We start from the raw sequence: 21,461 nt of genomic DNA, 5'->3' as shown, positions 1-21,461 counted from the left end.
GAAAATCTTGTAATTTTCAGTTTGATATTAGGTTGGTGCAAAAATATTTTTTTGACATGTATATATATATATATATATCTGAGAAAACATTTTTGCACCAACCTAATATTATAACGCATTCTATCAAAGCACAAAAAATGAAAAACAGAACAAAATTGTTTTCAAAAACTTTGTAAATGACTTTTATTTATGTGTAGGGAGAATATCCACAGAATTATGCATTTTATTTCATTTTCAATTTCTTCATAATTGATCCGACAGCAACATAAAAAAAATATCCTTGAAGCTGACAATTCATAAAATTATCATGATGGAAAAAAAAAAAATACATCAATGGAGATAAAGTCACAGTTGTGTCTCCATGCAAAGATCCCCCAACCCCACATATTAAGGGAATTAGAATACATTTGAAAGGAGGAGGTCTTTTGTAGAATCGATAGCAATCCCAATATTGAGCCGGGAACCTTAAGTTCCCTGAAGGAAAGCTAAAACTAACAATCAGCACTTGGTGAAAATTGTAAGGTTTTTTTTTCTTTTGTTGTTTTTAATACTGGACAAAATTGGCCTCAAGATAAAGCATTTACTACATGTAAATTGTGTCATATTTTAAAAATAGTTTATTCTCAACTCCCATTACCACAGAAAATGAACTGTGGTTAGTCTTGACACCCTCCAATCCCATCAAGTTATGCATACCAATGATATGAAAGCTGTTATAACCTCCAGTTTCTTTTTTTCTTTTTTTTTTTTAAAGAAATCAAACTTAAAGTTGTGCAAAATTTGCTTGTGAAGAAGCAACATTGCTATAAAACAAATATATGATTGTCTAATTTTATTGTGAAGACAATAATTATTGAACATTTTGTATAATAAATGATCGAGCTTAAAATCAAAATAAAAGGTATATAGAATGAAACCTACATAAATCCATATTACAAAAAATGGCTTAAAGAGGGGTGAGGGGCAAACCTCTTAATTTTCAACCAACCTAATAGACAAAAAAAAAATCAATCAAGGGTCAAAATAAAATTTAAAAAATTTTGAATTTCCATTCAAATATTTTTTTAAAAATGTTTAAGTAATGACCAATGATAAAATCTTTTAAATATTTGCTAAAAGAGGTTTAGAAAATAATGCATATGTGAAATTAGTTTAGATTGAAATAAGTTTCTTGAATTTCTCATTGATTAATTTGAAGTTTAATATTTCATTTGCAAATTCTAAAGTAAACAATCATTAATATAGTAATAAATATGCTGGAATAAATATATAGATAGATGTTCAACAATCTTCACAATAAATAAGTACTAAAAACATAATTTACAGATTAATTTTCATTTAATGCAATGTTTTTAAAATTCACAATGTTTTGTTGAATATTCAAATTTTATGGGGGTGGACGTGCTTAAAGCTCATTTTATTTTGTAGTTCTAGAAGTTTAACCAATTAGCATGAGAAATATTAGCAACCTTTAAGGTAAAAAAGGTTTTAGGCGATTCCTCTATTCTAATGTGAATAACCACGCTCAAAGTTATGAGAATCCAACCTTTTTAGTTATGGAAGGCTATAATTTGCTACATTTCACTTTTCTTGAAGCATAAACCCAATCTATGTACTAAAACAGCAGTGTCAATTGCTGAGATAATTGTTTGAAAATGTTCGTTTTTTTTTTGTTGTTTTTTTAACACAGAAAAATTGCAAAGTGAAAAGAAAATGCATTTTCACTTTTTTCCATACGAGAACATGGAGAATATAGATTAGTAATTACTTACTCTGAAAACTTTTTCTAACCATTGGCCCTCCTCAACCTTACTTTTTCCTTTATTTTTTTTTAATAGGATTTTCAAAGTTAACGGCTATAAAACTGTTACTAATTTTGTTAATATAATGCATAAGGATTTTAAAGCTAGAAATAACTTTTAAGTTTAAATGCTTTCAAGTTTGGAAAAGTGACCTTTTTTGTTTGGCTGTAAAAAAAAGGATTAAAAAGAATAGCTGAATTATTTACAAATGAACCAAAATACATCTTGGTAGCTTTACTTTTGTAAAAAAAACTTTGAATTAATATTTTATGCTATTGATTTTTTCCTTTTAGAAAATTAATAGTAAATAAAGTAAACCCTACAGGAGTAGGAAACAAAGAAACGCACCAGAACTATTCACACAATTTTAATAAAGAAATTAGAAATTGCCATAAGTAAAATCTGATTTTCCTAAGTAAATTTTTATTGTGCATGCACTACACTGAAACTTTTGTCTATCTAATCTGGAGATGAAAATTAAAAATTCAATTTGCAGCACAATGTCATTGGTTTCTCCATTACTGAAAAAAGTTGATTCAAGCATAAATTTAGTCTTCACATTCAGAGTTATATTAAAAAAAAAAAGGGGGAGGGGGATGATTTCTAACAAATCATGCATGTGAAAGAATGAACACCTTTTTGAACATTGAACCAACTTAGTAAATGGCATGAATTTGATTTAAAAAAATTTTCTATTTGGTTATAAGACATGGCTGTCTTTTTTTTTTTTTTTTTTTTACAGAAAAATATTTATCAGTGCATTTTGTAAATACCAAAACTGAAAATAACTTGCAAAAGTTGTCCTTAATGAAATCTTTCGTTAGGAATAGTTAAAATAAGTTGAATTATAATTGAAATAAAGGCGTTTAAAAAAAAAAAAAAAAAAAAAAAAATTCTCTCACTTTATTCCCACCAGCTTCAGATTCTGAGTTTAAATATTCATCATATTTGTGAAGTGAACACCAGACATCAATAAAGTAATGCCATAATTTATTTAGCAAATTGCTTAGGATTTTAACGTTCATTTTAATCACAGGTGAGGCTGGTCTAAAAGCAGCAGAATGTAAAGTTGATTCTTGGAAGATTTTAAGAAAATGTTGATCTGAAAGATTTCAACTAAAGTTTTAATGTGATTATTCAGGATGATAAGTTGTCTGATCAAATTTATCTCATTTAGCCTGGAAAGAGCATAAAGGAAGACAATACATGATTGAGTTTTCTTTTTCAAATCATGAAGTAAAAATGCCATATATATGTATATATATATATATATATATACACACACACATAATTTGTTTGTTTTAACCAAAATACATTTAAAAAAAAAAAAAAAAATGATATAAATTTGTTTTAGTGGAAAAATTTGATCATTCAGAAAAGTACATCTGTAACATTTGAAAAAAAAAAAAGTTACATTAAAAGTTTCATGAAATAATTATGTTGCTACAAATATTTGCATAACAGTAGTTTTCTTTAAAGAGAAAATATCCAAACATTTCCCATGAATAAATTTTGCAGTTCATTGATGAGATTAAACTGCAGACTACAATAGTGACAACAGCAATATTTGATTTTGACTAGTTTAATTGCTTTTTGTCTCAAATGTTTCAGTTGATTTGGTCTACAATTTTTGTTTATCTGTATTTTTTTAACTTCCTAAGCATCGGCTACTTCGAAGTGTAGAAAATAGGTTTAAGCAAATACAAATTCAAGAATCAATCATTCCTAAGTAATGTAGCTCAGAAGGATTTAAGTTAGAACAGAATTTAATTACATTCTACCAAATTAGAAGCTTTTTAAAAAAAAAAAAAAAGCCAAAGAAAATAAATTTATGGTGAAGTGAAAATATCTTTAAAATTAAAATGGTCATCATCCACAGAACACGTCCATAGATTTTTTTTTTTTTTTTTCGTATCAGGATGAGAATAGCATGCATTCCTCTCACCTTATGATGTGAGCGAAGAAAAAAGATCTTCATTCAGCAGTCGAAACTAAATGATTAAACACAACAGATATAAAAGGTTGAAGAGCAGTGACTGAAACTATGAAACAAGAAAAATGTCTTTCCTTGTGTATGTACGAAAGCAGTATCAAGCAGTGAAGAGTAAATGGACGGAAAAATTTGGAAGAGCATCATGGGAAGGCTATGAAATTATTATTAGAACGAGAAAATTTACCAAGACAGTCTCTTGGATGGAAACTTTCAGTAGGTTTAAAATTATTGGTGGTAAAAAAAAAAAAAAAAAAAAAAAAAAAAAAAAAAAAAAAATCAGTAATCGTAATTTAAATAGAATTGTAAAAATGCAAAATTTTATTACTAACTAGTTAATTCTGCTCAGTTACCTTTCAATAAATACAAATTAAGTTTTAAAAAAGTAGCCTCCCTTGGATGAGAAAGAATCTATAAATAGAAATTTTAAACTGTATTTTCATTCTTGCATCTCTTCAACTAAGTAGTGCAAAAAATAAGTTTAGTTTATTATACAAAATAAACTTAATCTCTTTTCTAACGTTTTTGTTTTTAGATTTTAAAAATGACATAAGAAACAGTATTTTTCTAACAATTTCGAAGTAACAATATTGCTAAGAGTTTTTTTTATATATATATTTTTGTTTTAAAATTTCATTTTTGGTCAATTTTACAAAATGCAATTGATAAATTTTAATATCAAGATAGTCTAAACATTTTATTTTAAAATATAGAAACAAAGACGAAAAACGATTGTAAAAAGATATAAAACTCTTATCCCAATAATTTAGATATTTTGTTAAGTATTCAGCAAAGATGGCTCATCACAAGAAATCATGCACTGCATCATTGGTATTGGAATCTTTAGACGCCCACCTCCCACCCTCTAAATTCAATTTAGATCCGTTAAGATAAATTATAGTGACACTGAAAAGTTTGTATTCTTGTCAAAACAAAACATTCATAAGAACATGAAACGGGAATTTCCCAAATAAATAATAAAACAAAAAAATCTATTTTAGAGTCAAAGTGAATGAAGTTTGGAGTTGGAAGCAGTAGAATCAAAAGGCTGTATGCAATTCTTGAAATGAAATGGCGCCTTTTCCACTGATTTCTTTCAAATACAAGAGGGGCTTTTGTAGTCGGCTTAGCATAAAGCAAATTAAGTTATTGAAACCAGACCTGGTTTTATTTTAGCTTTATAAACAATTACAATTATCCCCTCGGCCTTACTAAATTTGCAAGACACTGGGATTACCAGGAGAAAAGAAAATGTCATGTGTAAATTTTTAAGTATTTTTGGATTAACCTTATATCAGTTGTAAGCAGTAAAAAAAAACAAAAAAAAAAAAACAAAAAAAAAAACAGACCAATACAAAACCAGGTTTTTAATTTGCTTATTGAAAATTTAAATTTTCTAATCTTTGGCAAAAGAATTGATATTACCTGCATGAAAACCCATCTGTAATTTATTCAAGTTTCTTTAGTTTAAAGCATACGAAATACATTCTTGATGTGGAACAGAGACATGGATATTTAAAATGCCCCAAACTTAGCAACCAACCATTGTGTAAAATACCACCCACCATATTAAAAAAAGAAAAAAGCCCTCAATTATAAAATAAAAAAAAAATATATATATATAAGATTTTTTTTAAAATCAATAATGTTAGGTTCTTGAGAACTGATTGAATTAAACTTTGGTGGAGGTGGTGGAAGCAGGTGTTGCACATCAAACTGGATAATTGACTCTTCCTACTTGAAAGAAGATAACTGAATACAATAGAGACAAGATGGTATTTGAAGAAAGGCTGCTCGTCTGGTTTCATTTCTGATGATAGCAATGGCTTATATAATACAAGTTCCGTCTCAGGATTTGCTATCCACCTCAAAATATTTATAGATTGAAGTGACATAAGCCATCACAGCCTGCCAGTCAGGACGCTCCATAGCAACCATGTCATTGATGTTCTGAAAGCAGAACAAAAAAGAAAAAATTTTTATTTATTATATGTATTAAATATTATATGGATAAAAAAAAAAAATAAATAAATAAAAATAAAATTTTTAATATTAAAACAAAATTAAAAATAACAAATCTAGATTTAATAATGACAAACAGGAGTAGATTAACGTAATGACTGCAAACTATTTCAGTCACACAAGTTATTTTTGAGAACATCACAATTTGGTGTTCAATACTGAACTTTTAGAGTTAAAAAATTTGTATTTCTATGAAATTATAGGATCGTTTTTTTTTTTTATCTCCAACACAACATAAAGACTAAAAATTCAGTTTGAATAGATGGATCTTCTGACTTTAGCAACTTAAAAAGTTGTGTTAAAACAATAACAATTGTCCCTGATCTTCTACATGCCCTAGAGATAAACTGTGTTTTTTTTTTGTTTTTTTTTTGATTGGTGAATCATTAGAAAATTACCTCCAGACCGCAGTGGAATGGGGTCGCAAATGGATGATAACATTTAATGCTAGTAAAACTAAGCTACTCTCCTTTTAACAATTACAAGATGCCTCTCCAACCACCGATATCCATGATAAATAACACCCTACCTGAGAATTCTTCATTCAAACTCCTCTACCTAACATTCAGACAATATGAACTGGAACAAATACATTGAGGACATTGCGAAGGCTGCTGCAAAGATGGGCTCCCTCTATCAAGCTAGAAAACTACTCACACCTGATAGTATCCTGTACCTCTACAAAACCACTATTCGCTCATGCATGGATTATTGTTGCCATGTCTTGGTTGGTGCATCTACCACTAGCCTCTCCCTCTTGGATAGGGTCCAAAAAAGAGTTTCCAATCTAATATGTCCCACTTTGTCAACTAAGCCACAGCTTCTGTCCCATCGCCGCAGTGTTGCATCTGTTTTACAAATATTTTAATGAAATATTCTCCCTCGACATACATATCCCCAACAAACCCACTTAGCAACAAAATCTAACCCCTTCACTGCTGAGGTCCCTAAATGCCAGAAAGCTTTCTACTCTAATAGTTTCTTCCCTCAAACAGCTAGACTTCGGAATTTCCTTCCAGCCACCTGCTTCTTTGACTAAAGCTATTGAATAAAATTGCACCTTATGACAGATACAAGCCAAGCATGCAAGTCAAAAATTTACTTTCACCAATGTTTATGCAAAATTTTTAAAACGGATTAACAGTTTTAGGGTAATTTTATCCCAATAATATCCCCTATGGGGGCAACCAGAGTTATCCCGGAAAATCCATTCTGACAAAAATTTACTTTTACCATGACTAATGTTTGTGCAAATTTTTTTAAAAAGTCCAAAGTGTGGTTATTGAGAAAAGTGTGAATGAACAAACGGGAGTGAATTACTAGGTCCAATCCCTCCTTTGTTGGGGAACCAATCATTTTTAGAAAGACATCAGGTACTTACGGGAAGGACCATGGGAAGGTTGCCAACATCCCAAGTGAAAGTGATTTTTATGGAACGAATTTGGGACACCCAGGTCGGTAACCACCGTCAACTTCCATAATAATTATGAACACATACAAACTCTAAAGTTATTGAGCGAGTGAGTTTGCTTAACTGCATTTCAACCTATAGGGGGTCATTTAATGTCAAGAAAAGGTTTATTGACATAGGGAGTTTTAAATTTCTTAAAAAGTTTATTTTCCGAGGCAAAATGCTTTACATTTTCCAAAAAGTTTGTTTTTCTAGAATAGAATGTTACTAGATTAGTTTACAAGAGTGTCAAAACTATTGAATAAAATTGCACCTTATGACAGACATAATTAATACAAATTATGAATGATGCAAACATAAACGTCTGTACGAGTTGAACCTAAAAATTGCCACTTTTGGACAGACTTTAACATTTTTCAAAAGAAGAAATTATTTCACCTATTTTCAAAGTTAAACTTTGAAAATAGGTGAAATAATTTCAAAATTAACATTCTTGTTTATAATGTATTGGATTCATAAAAGATTTAGTATTTCAAAAATTTAGGATTCTTGAGTTCATTGAAAATTACTAAATTACAAGATAAAGACAAGATAAGATCATGTTAAATTCATTATATGCAATTTTAAAAAGTTCTATTTTCACTTACCAAGTTTGACATAATATTCACAGATTCAGCAGCACTAAATGACAAGGTAAAATTTCTCCGCTGAAAGAAATAGGGAAAAAGAATTTGGCTTTTAATTTAGTACAGCTTCCAAATACAGATTGCATTGTTTTGGAGCAATTTACAAGCAAATTATTTAAAAAAATATATATATATATTAAAAAAAAAAATATTATCGATTATCAGCACATTTAAAGAACAATTGTTAAATAAAAAAAAAAATTATAACTTTATTCTATTCTTTATTTTATAGTTGGTGAAATCAATATATCTAATTATGCAAAGACAGATGAAAATGTTATAAATTCTATGAGATTTCAGTTCTGCTTATATTGCATAATTCACAAAGTGCATTCATCAAAATATGAACATCCTTTAACAATGCCTTTAAGCAACAATAATCTGCAGTTACAAAAAAAAAAAAAAAAAAAATTGTCGCATATCTTTATTAATTTTTTTTTTTCACTAACAAATTGAATTAACAAATTTTAATGAAAAATGTATTTATTAAAAGAAAATTCTTTCGTTGAGTTTAAAAAACTAGCTTACAATCTTACAAATTTCAATTCCTGTTCGAAAAAAAAAAAAAAAAAATGGGAAGGAGGATACTTCAAGTCCAAAATCCTTCATTGAAAAATTCTTTTACTCAGAAAACTATTAAACTCTAGCAATCACTACATTATTTTGCTGACAAGAATTTATGTTAGTCTTAATATTATTGTAGGGACCGTCAGTGATTTACTATGAAAAACTGTTTCAGTTATTTAGAAACACAGTATTTTATTTCGTGGCTCTCCAGCAATGTTGATCAAACACCAAATCCCTATATAAATATAGAGTGTAAGTACCTATTTACAATGCCTCCCCACGGGACAGACACCAGGGTCGTTTTTTTAACGTGGAGAAAAGGAGCAAAAATAAAAATTGCCTCAGTCGTGAAGGATTTCTCCTCCACTGAGAGAGAACAAGAAATTCAAGTGTAGTATCTGAAGAACAGATACTACACTTTGATCTTCGCCTGGAGGCCAAGAAAGAGAGTAAGTAGTCAAGAATAAAAGGCTTAAAAAACAAAAATAAAGTGGAGAAAATAAAATGGAGAAAATACCTTATCCTCAGCAGTGAGTTCATCATAAGGAATCATTTCTGGTAAATAGCAATGCATTAATGCACAGAATGCCAACCCATCATTCCAACTACTACTAAAATTTGTTATATCCACACCCTGGAAAAGAAAAGATATTGGATGGAATTATGAGATTTTAATGACAGGAATTTATGTGACAAACTCAACTGTATATACAGTGTGAACCAATACATTTGTTGCCCCTAAAAAAAATTAAAAAAAACAAAACAAAAAAAACACACACACACACACACACACACACACAAAAGCTTTACTTTAAAACTTTTATTGAAAAAAAATCAATTCAGGTAACTTGATTATGTAGCAGAGGCCCAGGCTTGGCTTCTGAAGACAACAGTGCTGAGTCTTACTGCCACACCCAGAGTCTGTCAGCGGCCACCTGATTGCACCAGGGTATCAGCACATCCAGGTATACTTTGGTGTTGAGTTTTAAGCAGACTTTAAAAATGTGAGGTGGCATGATGTGGTCCTCACTTGAAACCACACAGAAGACCACTTAGTTCAGTTGTGCCTTCAAGCATTGAACCATCTGGATTTGCATTCTAAGGATGCTGGCAATGATCCTGTTGTCATAACTTGGATCAGTAGAGAACATGAGTTGTATAGTGGCGCATCACCAATCTCGCTCGTTGAACATTGTGTCACTTTTGAAAAGGCTCCTATCACTCTTGGGATTTGTACACAACTAGCCAACTAGTAGATAGTCTGCAACAAAAAAAAGAAAACCGGGTTTCATCAAACGGAAATGGAATCATGTCGTCTTTTCTAGGGCGACAATTTTATCATTCCACTTTGTGCATGAAAGTACCCATTAGACACAACCAAAAAAAAAAATCTATAGACAATGTTGTTGTACTTACCGTATAGCTGAGCGTCTTCATTTGACACCATTTCAATAAAGCATTTCGTTTTGATCCTCCCATTTGTTTGGCCAATCCAACCAAAGGGTCTTTGGCGGCCATTTCTTTCCGCTCAATTTCTGTACTGGAAAATAGAAAAAGAACATTTGCAACATTTTGCATACAAGATCATAAACATTAGGAAAAAAAATAATAAAACATCAATCTATGAAGTTATCTAAATTCTAAATCAAGTAAACCTGTATATCTCACGGTTCGTCTTCCAAACGTAACTTACATAAAAGTAATGTACATTAAAATTAAGTGTTTTAATCTTCCTCTTATAAGTTTCAAAACTACTTGTCAGATTTTTAATTTGCTATGAAGTAATCTTAACGTAACAGTTATGTTTTTAGGTGGAGTGGAGTGGGGTGGGGAGGGCGTCCAAATTATAATGGTACTATTGCTACTACTATTACATTTCTATATATTTATAGAAAGTTAGATATGTGCATATGTTTATATATTTCATTAGGATTCACTCCTAAAAAAATTAACCAATCATTATGAACCTTTTGTTAGGCATAAGGGTAAGTAATGTGGGTTATATTTACTATCAGCGCAAAAATTGAATGCGTGCATGCGTGAAAAACATGGCGACTAGTGAAAACAATACGGCATACATTGGATAATATCATTGCCCTTAGATTAATAAATGAAAATTCCTTGATATAAGGGTGTACGTGTTCTCATCAACTGGTTCCGATATGGGTAATCGATTTACAAAATGTCGTATTAGAAACCGAGCATCTCCTTACAAATATTGAATTTTTATTTTTTTTTATATGGTAGATTAGTGTCCAATTGATAATCCGTAGAAAAAATTGGAAAAAAGACGAACAGAAAAATACAAGGAGGGAGTGTTCATTGTATAGGTCCACCCTAGTGTTTTTGTATGGTAAATTTTTACCTGATTTCCACCTTTACATTTTCCTTTAAAATGATGACTTAAAGATTTTCAGGTATGCTGAAAATGAATATCACACTTAAATTTTCTTCAAATAAGTAGTTTTCTGGATATTAGGCAATGTCATTTCATGCTATGGTTGGTGGTCATCTTGGTGCGTGCGTGCTCTTGCTTGTAAATGCAACCCCGAGAAACTGTGCGAGCGTGTGTGTATGTATACAAAACCACGACTGACAACTTGAGTTTTACATTTTGGGGGAAAGGGTTGGATAGTTCCATCTGCGCAAGGGAAGTTTTATTTCTTTTTATATTGGTGTGTATGGGGTGAAGGCATTTCTTGCTGTTTTTAAGGACGAGGGATTCAAATCTCCCTCTTTTTTTGCCCTTATGTATAACTAACGAGGGGTACCCGGCGTTGCCTGGGTGTTTGAAGGTGTGTGTGTGGGGGTGGGGGTAAAAAAAAAAAAAAAAAAAAAAAAAAAAAAAAGTCAGTATGAGGATCGAACCCGAACCGTTGAGGCAAAGTTGTGAAAAAAAAAAAACGTGCGATGTTAACCATTGCCCCACCGCGACATGCTTACGGAAACACATTTGAATTTATTTAATTACTTGGATTTAGCAGGTGCTCGTTTTAATGAGTTAATGAGGTCAACGCTCTCCCCCCCCCAAGATGTTATAGGAAAAAGAACTAACCCACATGCGGCTAGCGACAAATATTGAATATTTATGTTCCCGAAATCAAGCAAATTAAATAGGCAGGTGAGCTTCGTTGTTAACTGTGAGATTACGATTTGTATGTGATATAAAAAGTTTTAAAAAGTTGTGAACCGACTGACCACTTCTCTGAAAGAAGCCTTTTGTAGACACACGGAAAAAGCGAACACACATACATACATACATACATTTTCGCTTTTATATTTATAGATTCAATCTGGGGGGGGGAGGGATAAACTATAATGAAATAAGGATAGACCATAGATATAAGATTAAATGTAATTCTATGAAAAAAAAGGGGGAAAAATTTAAAAGAAAAGTAATGTTTCTTTAATCTAACAACATTAACAAATTGAAAATTGAAATTAAACAATGCACTCACTTTTATAATGACGACTTATAGAATTTCTGGTATGCCGAAAACGAATGTTGCATTTAAATTTTGCACAGACAAGTAATTTTGTGGCTATTAAGCAATGTAATCCCTTATTCTTTCACTGGCGATCATGTCTGTGTGCGCAGACTTTTTCACCTGAATGAAGAGAAATTCCACACAAGCATGCGTTGAGTTTTGACGCACATGAGAAACGCATGCCAACGAAATTGCGAGAATCAAATCAAACGACATATCAATAATTTGTTTTTCCATTATTTAATTCTCATAATTTAAGCATCACTACTACAATAGAATCTTGTGACAGCTGCCTTAATAAGTATTTTAAGGCAATAGCAGAATTTATGGAAAACGAAGGAAAGAGCAGAACTTTTCTATGACGTCATGCTATCTTACCGAAAAGTGTAACATGTCCCATGTGTGAAAAACAGTGTTCTTATCAGGAAGATATATGCGTCTGGCGATGCACAAACCATTGTGTAGAGCCCAAAACAAAAAATAAAAGTACTGCGCATTCAGTATTGCTGACACAAAAGGGGACAATCCTGGAAAAAACATGAATTACATATCGGAAGCTAATTCTATTTATGAATCATTTTCTAAACCACCTGGGATCACAAGACACAATTTGGGTATTTCCAGCCGTTCCGCTGTTGACTGACGGTCTTTTTGTGCCAAAGTCTGCAAAAATTGATTGCAAATCGGAGGCAAACAGATTGAGGTTGAAATCGATGAAACTTTAATCGTTCATCGAAAATATAATCGAGGAAGAATCCTCAGTCAAATTTGTCTTTTTTTGGTGGGATAGAGTCTCCAAGCACAGTTTTGTGCTTGTTCTGACAGGCCACAATTAACGGATGTTAAGGAGGGGTGTGGACGAACTGTGTCCAGGCAAGCAGGAAAATAAACAATGGAAATTCCAGGCGATCAAAAGAACGATCGGTCCCTGGAAAAGGTGACCTAAGCCACATCCAGGCAAATGAAAATAAACAATGGAAATCCCGGGATTTGTAGCGACCTGTATCCATGACAATCAGTCATGGGTCAGACCAAAAACCAGCAAAAGTGCAATAAACAAGCTGGTAAGGAAATAGGTTAACAGGTCGAAGAGATATCAATAAAAAGGAGAGAAACAAAGCAACAGAGAGAGAGAGAGAGACGGACAGATGCGAGACAAATTACCTCTTTATTAAAAGCTAAATCAAAACTGCTCTACACGTTTTTCTGTCAAGCGGCAAAATTATATAGGCAAAGCCCATAGCCGTTCAATTCAATTTCAATTTGTTAATTTGAAAAAACATTGTTTTTTTTATATATATTTATTATATATTTGTTCATGTTTTCTCCCCTATTTCATAAAGCAACTTATAGGAACCGAGTTTTCAATATACAAATGGAGGATCTTAAGGTAAACATGATTATCGCCCTTCAACTCTGGTAACACCACACCTTTCCACCAGGGGGCAATGTAACCCATTTTGTATCTTTCTTTCTTTTTCGCTGGACCTCAGGACAATGCAGATGTGACGGGAACAACCTCCTGATTCTGGCAATAGCCAGGCCACGTTCGAACTCTCAAAGAATATTGAGGCCTAAACGTAAGTAACGTTACTCATTCATCTTTCACTACAAACTCTTATGTTGATTTGTAAATAAATCTACATTTGTTATCGTATATTCGTGCAATTCGTGTCTTCATTAGGCAACCTTTGCTTCTTTCATCTACCTTACAACATAAGCAGGCCATCCTGTCCTCTACAACTATTGTTTACTTTCTATTTATTGTTGTTAAATTAAATAATTATTTCATATTTAACTTGTTTTCCTTTTTTAATAGAATTACATGCAATCCTATTTTCATGTTCAATATATATTTCATTGCATTGTAGTTTATTTTATTGATTTTCTTCATTGGCCACCATTACAAAAAACTTAAATTATGAGAGCAAAAAATAGGGAGGGGTGAATCTCCACCTTGAAGAAGAAAAAAAAAGCAAGAAATTAAACCCCTTCCCTCCAATGGCAAATTCGTCCCAAAATTTAACTGCAATATTCGTTTTCAGCATATCCGAAAACGAAAAAAGTGAGTGCATTGTTTAATTTCAAGTTGGTGATGTTAAATTAAAGAAACATTACTTTTCTTTTAAATTTTTTCCTTTTTTTTTTTCACAGAATTACATTTAATCCTATATTTATGTTCCATCCTTATTTCATTATATTTCATGTTTTCCTTGACCGACCACCGCCTCCCAATTAAATTAAACAAGGACAAAAATGAGATTTGAACCCCAACACCCCATCCTTAAAAAAAGCAAGAACCCCCCCCCCCCCTCCATATAAAAAGAAATACAACTTTCCTTGCACGGATGGCAAATGTCCTCCCTTCCCAAAAAATGTGAAACTTAATTTGTCAGTTGCCGTGTCATATACACGCTCACGTGTAGTTTCTCAGGGTTGCCTTTGCACGCACACCAAGATCGCCATCAGCAATAGCATAATATCTGGAAAACTATTTATTCGCAGAAAATTTAAATACAATATTCGTTTTCAGTATACCCAAAAACCTTTAAAAATCATCATTTTAAAGAAAAATGTTAAGGTGGAAACCAGGTAAAAATTTATCATTTAAATCTTTGCGTTGTCTGACTTAAACGAATTATATATATATTATTATTAGAGTTTCATCCATTTTTTTTTTTTAAAAGATGTTAGCTATTTGAAATAATTCCACCCCAGACATTCTTTCTGGAATGAAATAAATTGAATCAAATTTTTTTTTTAAACACATTGCAGGAATCCACAAGAAAACTGATAAACTAGAATTAAATATTAATTTTGTAGGAAGAAAACTATCAATGACAAAAAAATAAAGAGACTAACATTTAATGCTGCCATTGAGGACATTGCCAAGGTTGCTGCAAGGAAGGTGAGTTCTCTATCATACTAGAAAGTTGCTCACACCTAAAGGTATCCTATATCTTTGCAAGATCACCATTTGCTCATGCATGGAGTATTGCTGCTATATCTAGGCTGGGTCATCTGCCATTAGTCTTGCACTTGTAGATAGGGTCCAAAAATGAGTCTCCAATTTATAGGTCCTGCCTTATCAACCAAACTGTCCCATCATCAAAATGTGCATCCCTTTGCAAGTATTTTAATGGAATATGCTCCAAATAACCTGACACTGTAGAAATCCTTAGATTAGCAATACACATGGCTGTTAAAACGCTTTGGATAATCACAGATTTCAAGGGGTTACTGCTAAAATAGTCATATTTTAAAAACCAAAGCACTTTAAGTCCTCAAAATACCATCGTTTTGTTCAGAAATGAATATACTTTCAAATGAATTAGTAAATAATAACATACATTATATATTTTTAGAGTTTTAAGTAAATAAAGTGATAAAAAAGTGAACATCATAAAACAGCATTTTCGGTAAGATTTTGTAACGACCCCCCCCCCCGATTTCTAAACATTCATACTGTGTTTCTGTGAAGAATTTTTTAATGAAATTTGGAAATTAGCCAAAAGAGATGTCATTTTTAATAATTTTGAGTGTCCGAAATTCATTTGACGACTCGTTTTTTGTTGTGTTAAAAAAGATTTCAAAATGATGAGTATTGAAAATTGAGAAAAATTTTCTTCGGACACTCACTATTAAATGAAACAATCTTTTTACTATGTTTATTCGTTAAAAAGATGATTGAACAGTGTTTTCTCTAGTGGTACATAGCAATTGAAAAACATAATATCCGAAAAAATCGTTATGAATTCGAATCAAGACTTCTGTAGTAGATAGTAGCAGCAGCGATAACATGGCGTAAACAGACGTTTTGTTTTTGTTTATTTTTATTTCAAATCGATTTTTTTTTTAAATTGAAAATCTGGTTATAAAAAAAGAGATCCTCTTAAAAACCACGCATAATCGCCTTTTAGAAAACAAACAAACAAAAAAACACCCAGGATTTATCTATCATAGGAAAAAGGGGGGAGGGTAACTGCTCTAAAACGCTCGAATGATTCAAAATGGGAAATCATTTTACATTAAATTCTAAAATAATTTTTGTTTATCTTTTAAAGTTTTTTCAAGTTGTTCACATGCAACTGTCTATAAAGGTAGAATCACATATTTTGGAGAGATGGTCAGATGGGGGAGGGGTAGCAGAAGGTATTAATCTACAATAATACCAAAGAAATATTGCAATATATTCATTTTTAACCAATCCTAGATTTCGATTTCAGTTTTTGGCACATAAAATGCATTACAACTAAACTTTGAATTCTCTAACTTCTTTTCTTTTAATGAATACTTGGCATTTTTAAGCAATCGCAGCATATGTGCATTTACAGCAGATTATTTGGAAACCATTCATTTCTGGAGATTTTCAGTAGCATATTCAGATTCCTTGCACAAAAATACACTTATATGGCAAATTTCATTGCTTAGTCTTGTGTTTTAACAAAGATATAACATTTTTACTGAAAAAGTAGTGCAAAAAATGTGACAAAACGCATATGGTCTTAAAGAGGGGAAAATATCCAAACACGCAGGGCATAAATAGTCATAATTTAAAAAGATTCTTTCTTAGCTTATCAAGCTTTCTATATATACCAATATTTAAATATTTTAAGCCATTTAAATTTTTTCATATGTATTGCTACTTAGATGCCAGAAAGTTTTTCTAGTCCATTAGTTTCTTCCCGCCAAACTGCTAAATTTTGGAATTTCCTTCCAGGTCCCTGCTTCCCTGGCTATACTGACATGCAGAAGTTCAAGTGTAATGTGAACAGACATCTTTCTGCTCAACTCCCTGCATAGTATTCTTTCCAAATTGGTCTTAAATAGTAACCTCTTATATCCAAGTGTCACTGTGCATTGCTGGGGGTGAAATAACAGTTGAAAAAAAGAGAAAAAAGACTTTATATATAAAATTAGAAGACGCATCAAACTTAAAACTCCAACCCAAGGGTTTTCATATTTTTTCCCATCATAACAAAATGATAGAATAGATTAGAACTCCACTTAAGTGATTCCATAGTCTATATCAGTATCCATTATGCCACCTTGTTTTCCTGAAACAATAAAAGACAAAAACAAATAAAAACAGATTCTTACCAAACACCACTGTTACGTCGACTGTTACTTCTATTAGATAAAATGGAAGAGATTGAGGGGGAAACTTTTGATGAAATCTCTGCCTCGTTTCTATTGGTCCCCTGGGGAGTGGGTTTAAAGTCTTTGTTTTTCTCAAATGTTGTGCCAAGCGGTTGCAGTGGAGATAACTTTTCCACTGCAGGTCTCTTCAGGGCAGATTTCAGCGGTAATTCCGATGACCCTTGTGCAGTGTTATCACTCGGCGTGGGAGACACATTGCCATCAGGGGCATCAATAACCGGAGATAAGGGGCCTTCTAAGGAACTGCGTCGTGAACTGCCCTCACTCGAATGAATTGAAGATCCCCCACTTTTAACTTGATCTTCAATTGAACGAATTAAATTTTTTACAGACATCGTTTGGTTTTTGCTGTCCATTCTACGACCCTCACGAAGCGCGACAAGTTCTCTGTCAACAGTGTTGATCATTTTCCCTTTGAGTTCCGCTGATGACAAGATTGGCTTTGATGACCGTTCGTCCCATGTCCGCAATTTCAACCGATCTTGTTCATCGTTAGCTTTGCCCAGTTGGGACTGCAGTGATTTTACCTTCTCTTTTAACGCAGCATTTTCAGACGTCAGCCTCTCCATATCTTCCTGGGTTTCCGTTCGAAACTCGTTAGCGATTACGACCGCCACTTGGAGGTCTTTCTGGAACTGCTTCCATTCTTCGGATTCCTCTTCGTGTTTGTGATGCGCCTCATTTAGTTCACTTTCCAAGAACACTCTCTGACGATTCATCTCTTTAATTTCTTGCTGGAGTTCCTGGATCTTAGTGTTGCTTTTTTTCACATCGTCATGGTAACGATCGCAATCCTGTTCTAGCTGGTCAATGTTGTCCCGTAAGTGTTCTTTTTCCTGTTGGATATTTCCGCGCTCCATCTGAAGCTCTACCATTTTATTTTCTAGTTCGGAAATCTTAGTTTTAGAATTATTTTTTAGACCTTTTAATTCTTCATCCTTCAAGACCAAGATATCCCGCAACTTTTCAATTTCACATTCGCCAAGTGCTTTCGACTCCTGGATATCTGTGAGTTTTGCTTCGAGTTTATCTTTTTCCTGGCGCGTCGTGTGCAACAATTCCTCCAGGTCCGACTTGTTGTGTGCTTGCTGGTATTGCTCCAGCTCTTGCACCTTAGACTTTTCATTTTCCAGCATAGTCTTGTAACGATTTATCTCGATTTGGTCATTTGAAACCGTCTGCTTTAACTCGGACACATACTTCTCAGTAGATTTCTTATCTTCTGTCAAAGTGTCAATCTCAGCTTGCAAAAGATGAATCCGATCGCGCAGAGCATCGGCAATATCTTGAACCTCCCTGTTCTCATTCACTGCCATCTGCAGCTCGTGACCATACTCGTCCTGTTTACGCAACATCTCCTCGCGTTCAATCGAAGCCCCTTTTAAAAGGTCGATCAACTGCGTCTCTCGCTCGGAGCTATTCACATGGCTACCGCTGATGAGAAGTGATTTCAAATGCTCCAGCTGCGTCCGGCAGTGTTCGAGCTTCTCTGTTTGTGTACATAAAGATTCAAGAAGGACCCCTCGCTCATCTGCGAGCTTTTCGTTTTCTTCCGTAAGCTCGTTGACCATGTCTTGTAGATCACCGAGTTCTTGCAGGGTTGCCTGTAATTCCTCATTGGTGCTGTAATGCGTTTCTTCCATCTGCAAAATGCGTTCTGTAAGGCAGGCGACAGAAACCTCGCTCATGGCATCGCTGCTTTTGTTACTCTGCTTATCCCAAGGGACATTATCAAGTGACAATTCTGAAGGGTGCTCAGGTGTTCGGCACAAATCAGCCAGCGTAAGTCCAGGTTCAGAAGCGGACACAGAAGCTGAACAATCAAGGGCATGGTGCATCAGAGGATCTCGTAGAGATTCGAGATTTGATAGGCTATCACAGCTTAGACTTGATGGTATATTAAGGTCATTCAAGCTTTCAGTTTTCAGCGATGAGATCTGAACCGAAGCTTCTTTAAGCAGTTTTTCAGAGTCTGTAATTTGCTCCATCGGAATCCCCAGTTCCTTCAGTCGGTCTTGGAGGGATTTGTTCTGACGTCGTAAAAGTTCAAATTCCTCCTTCAGATCACAGGGAGGAATCTGTTCCTTTAGGTTCTTTATTTCATATTTTAACTTTTCAATTTCGGCTTTTCGTCCTTCTGTGATACGGATCAGTTCAGAGATCCGACCTTCTTGAATTTTTTTCTCCCGCTCAAAATTAGCGAGTAATTCAGCGTTGTAGGCCATGACATCAGCTGGTGCCGACGTCCTCTTCCGTAATGATTTGTCTTTGGTTACACTCTGCGAGCTGTGAGCTCTTTTCATGGATTGAATCTTCGTTCCATGCGACGCATTTTTATTGGCAGCACTGCTTTTGTCTAAATTCTGGGTGCTTGACGCTTTCCGGATGGTGCTGGTCGTAGAACTTTTTAAAACTTTTGATGGTTTTGCAAAGACAACATTTTTTTCTTTTTCCTTAAGAACATTTTCTTTGTTACTAGTTTTTATAGAATCCGTCTTTGTACTGGTGGTGGTGGTGGTGCTAGTAGTAGTAGTAGTAGTAGTACTAGTTGCAGTAATAGTATTATTGGTAGTTGCGGTCGCAGCCGTATTAGTATTATTCAACTTGGATCGATCTGGCAGTAGAGAGAGCTTCTTCTTCTGATGCACGGTGAGATTTTCATGACTTTTACTGAGATACTGCTTCCCAAGTGGAGCCCCCATTGGCTTCTTGCTTGCTGTCGAAGTTGAAATGGTACTGAGGCCAGAATTTTCAGATTTCGATCGCATTGGACCCACAGTATCGGCTGCAGAGGTGACAGACCGTGATTGTCCGACATTTTTCTCCTGCTTCTTCATGGTAACCAATCTCTGGCCAACTTTCTGCAATAGAAAAAAAAAAAAAAATTTTAGAAAACTCTCACAATAATGACTGAGGTTTATAATGCAAAACAATAAAAGTATCCAAAATATTTTTTTACATTTACAGTGATAGAGCAGGAAGCCTGCTATATTTTCAGACTCCTATTCAAATTTGACAACTGAATTTTATTTCAGGTCTCAAAACTCGATCTCCATTTTTCACTGAAAGTTTGAAAATGTTTGTTGAAAACTTGAAATAAAACAATTTATTTACAAATAATTAAAACTAACTCCAACATCTCAATTCACTATTTTTTATTTATTTATTCATTCTTTTTTTACACATAGGAATCACCACTTATCAAGACCCAAAGGCCACTTGAAGATAAGGGTTAATGGGTCAATGCGATTATAGCGTAGTAAACATAAGTAGTGGAAATTTTGTAAATTGGATTACTTAGGGGTACAGTTCATCAAGAACTTGTTTACGTTGGACTTGAAGCCAATCAGATTGTAGTCAGCTGGAAAATATGCAATCGGAAGAGATTTCCACAGACGTGCAGTTCTAAGAAAGCAGCTTTGTTTGTGGAATCTACGTTTAGGTCTAGGCACAGACAAGGAGTGTGGGAAATTATTGATAGTGGTTTCAGCCAGACGAGTGTTTTTCATGAAAGTTTGGTGAAGGAGGACCATAGATTGAAGCTCAGATGAGCACTTGCCATGAAAATAACGATAAAGTAGAGACATGCTTGCGACGTCTCTTCAATGGGAAAGAAGTTGGGTATCCCGCACTTAGCTACGAAGTCTTTGAACTGTCAAGACAAGATAAGCTGCTTTTATATAGGTAGAGAATTGCATCAAGATTGAGATATCTACTGGAGCGGTAGAAGGTTCTCACCATTTTTCCAGCAAACTTGGCAATGGATTTGATATACATGTTCCATTTTAGGTTAGGAGTAAAGGTCAAGCCCAGAAGCTTGTCAAAACATGAAACCTCCTCAAGACGAGAGCCATTCATTTGAATTGATGCCAGATTGGCATCAGAGCGAAGATTATATAGAGATAGAATATAGGTTTTAGATGCATTAAAAGTAACCAGCCACCTCTTTTCCCATTCTACCACATGCTCAAGATCAGAAGAGAGAGAACTTGGTCGTTTACGGTCTTTGATGTGCTACCATAGATTGTAGTGTTGTCAGCATAAAGGTCTACGAATGATGTAAGGATGTGATTTGGAAGATGATTAATGTAGAGAGTTGAGCCCAAGATAGATCCCTGAGGGACTCCAGCATTAATACTGAGAACAAGAGAACGTATGGGAAGAATATTTTGCTCTTCTTGGGGGGGGGGGGTCTATCAACCTTGGTGTTATTTAAGGTCAGTTATGTTTTTTCTTGAGATTATTTTTCTTGATTCAGATCCGATATATTTTTTTTTTTTTTTTTAGCTGTTTTAGGAATTTAAAGATATTTTCTATAATAATATATTCAAATAA

The 21,461-nt window shown here is 33.4% G+C and overlaps 1 protein-coding gene across 4 annotated transcripts in view; it reads right to left on the bottom strand.

The window, feature by feature from the left end:
- Positions 1-5,439: 5,439 nt before the first annotated feature.
- Positions 5,440-21,461, bottom strand: part of LOC145277237 (cytospin-A-like) — a 307,717-nt gene continuing 291,695 nt past the window's right edge. For all 4 annotated transcript variants that reach the window (XM_080128780.1, XM_080128783.1, XM_080128782.1 and 1 more), the window contains 5 exons: positions 17,067-19,987; positions 9,895-10,018; positions 8,996-9,112; positions 7,873-7,932; positions 5,440-5,742 (listed from right to left, as the gene is read on the bottom strand). In XM_080128780.1, the coding sequence (XP_079984906.1) occupies positions 5,641-5,742; positions 7,873-7,932; positions 8,996-9,112; positions 9,895-10,018; positions 17,067-19,987 (3,324 nt within the window). In that variant the 3' untranslated portion in view covers positions 5,440-5,640. The remainder of the gene's footprint in view (positions 5,743-7,872; positions 7,933-8,995; positions 9,113-9,894; positions 10,019-17,066; positions 19,988-21,461) is intronic.

The sequence above is a fragment of the Euprymna scolopes genome, chromosome 1 (assembly GCF_053919585.1).
Source record: "Euprymna scolopes isolate OS-2025 chromosome 1, ASM5391958v1, whole genome shotgun sequence".
NCBI lineage: Eukaryota > Metazoa > Mollusca > Cephalopoda > Sepiida > Sepiolidae > Euprymna > Euprymna scolopes.
The sequence above is the reverse complement of the archived record's forward strand: the minus strand, read 5'-3'. Positions and strand labels throughout refer to the sequence as shown.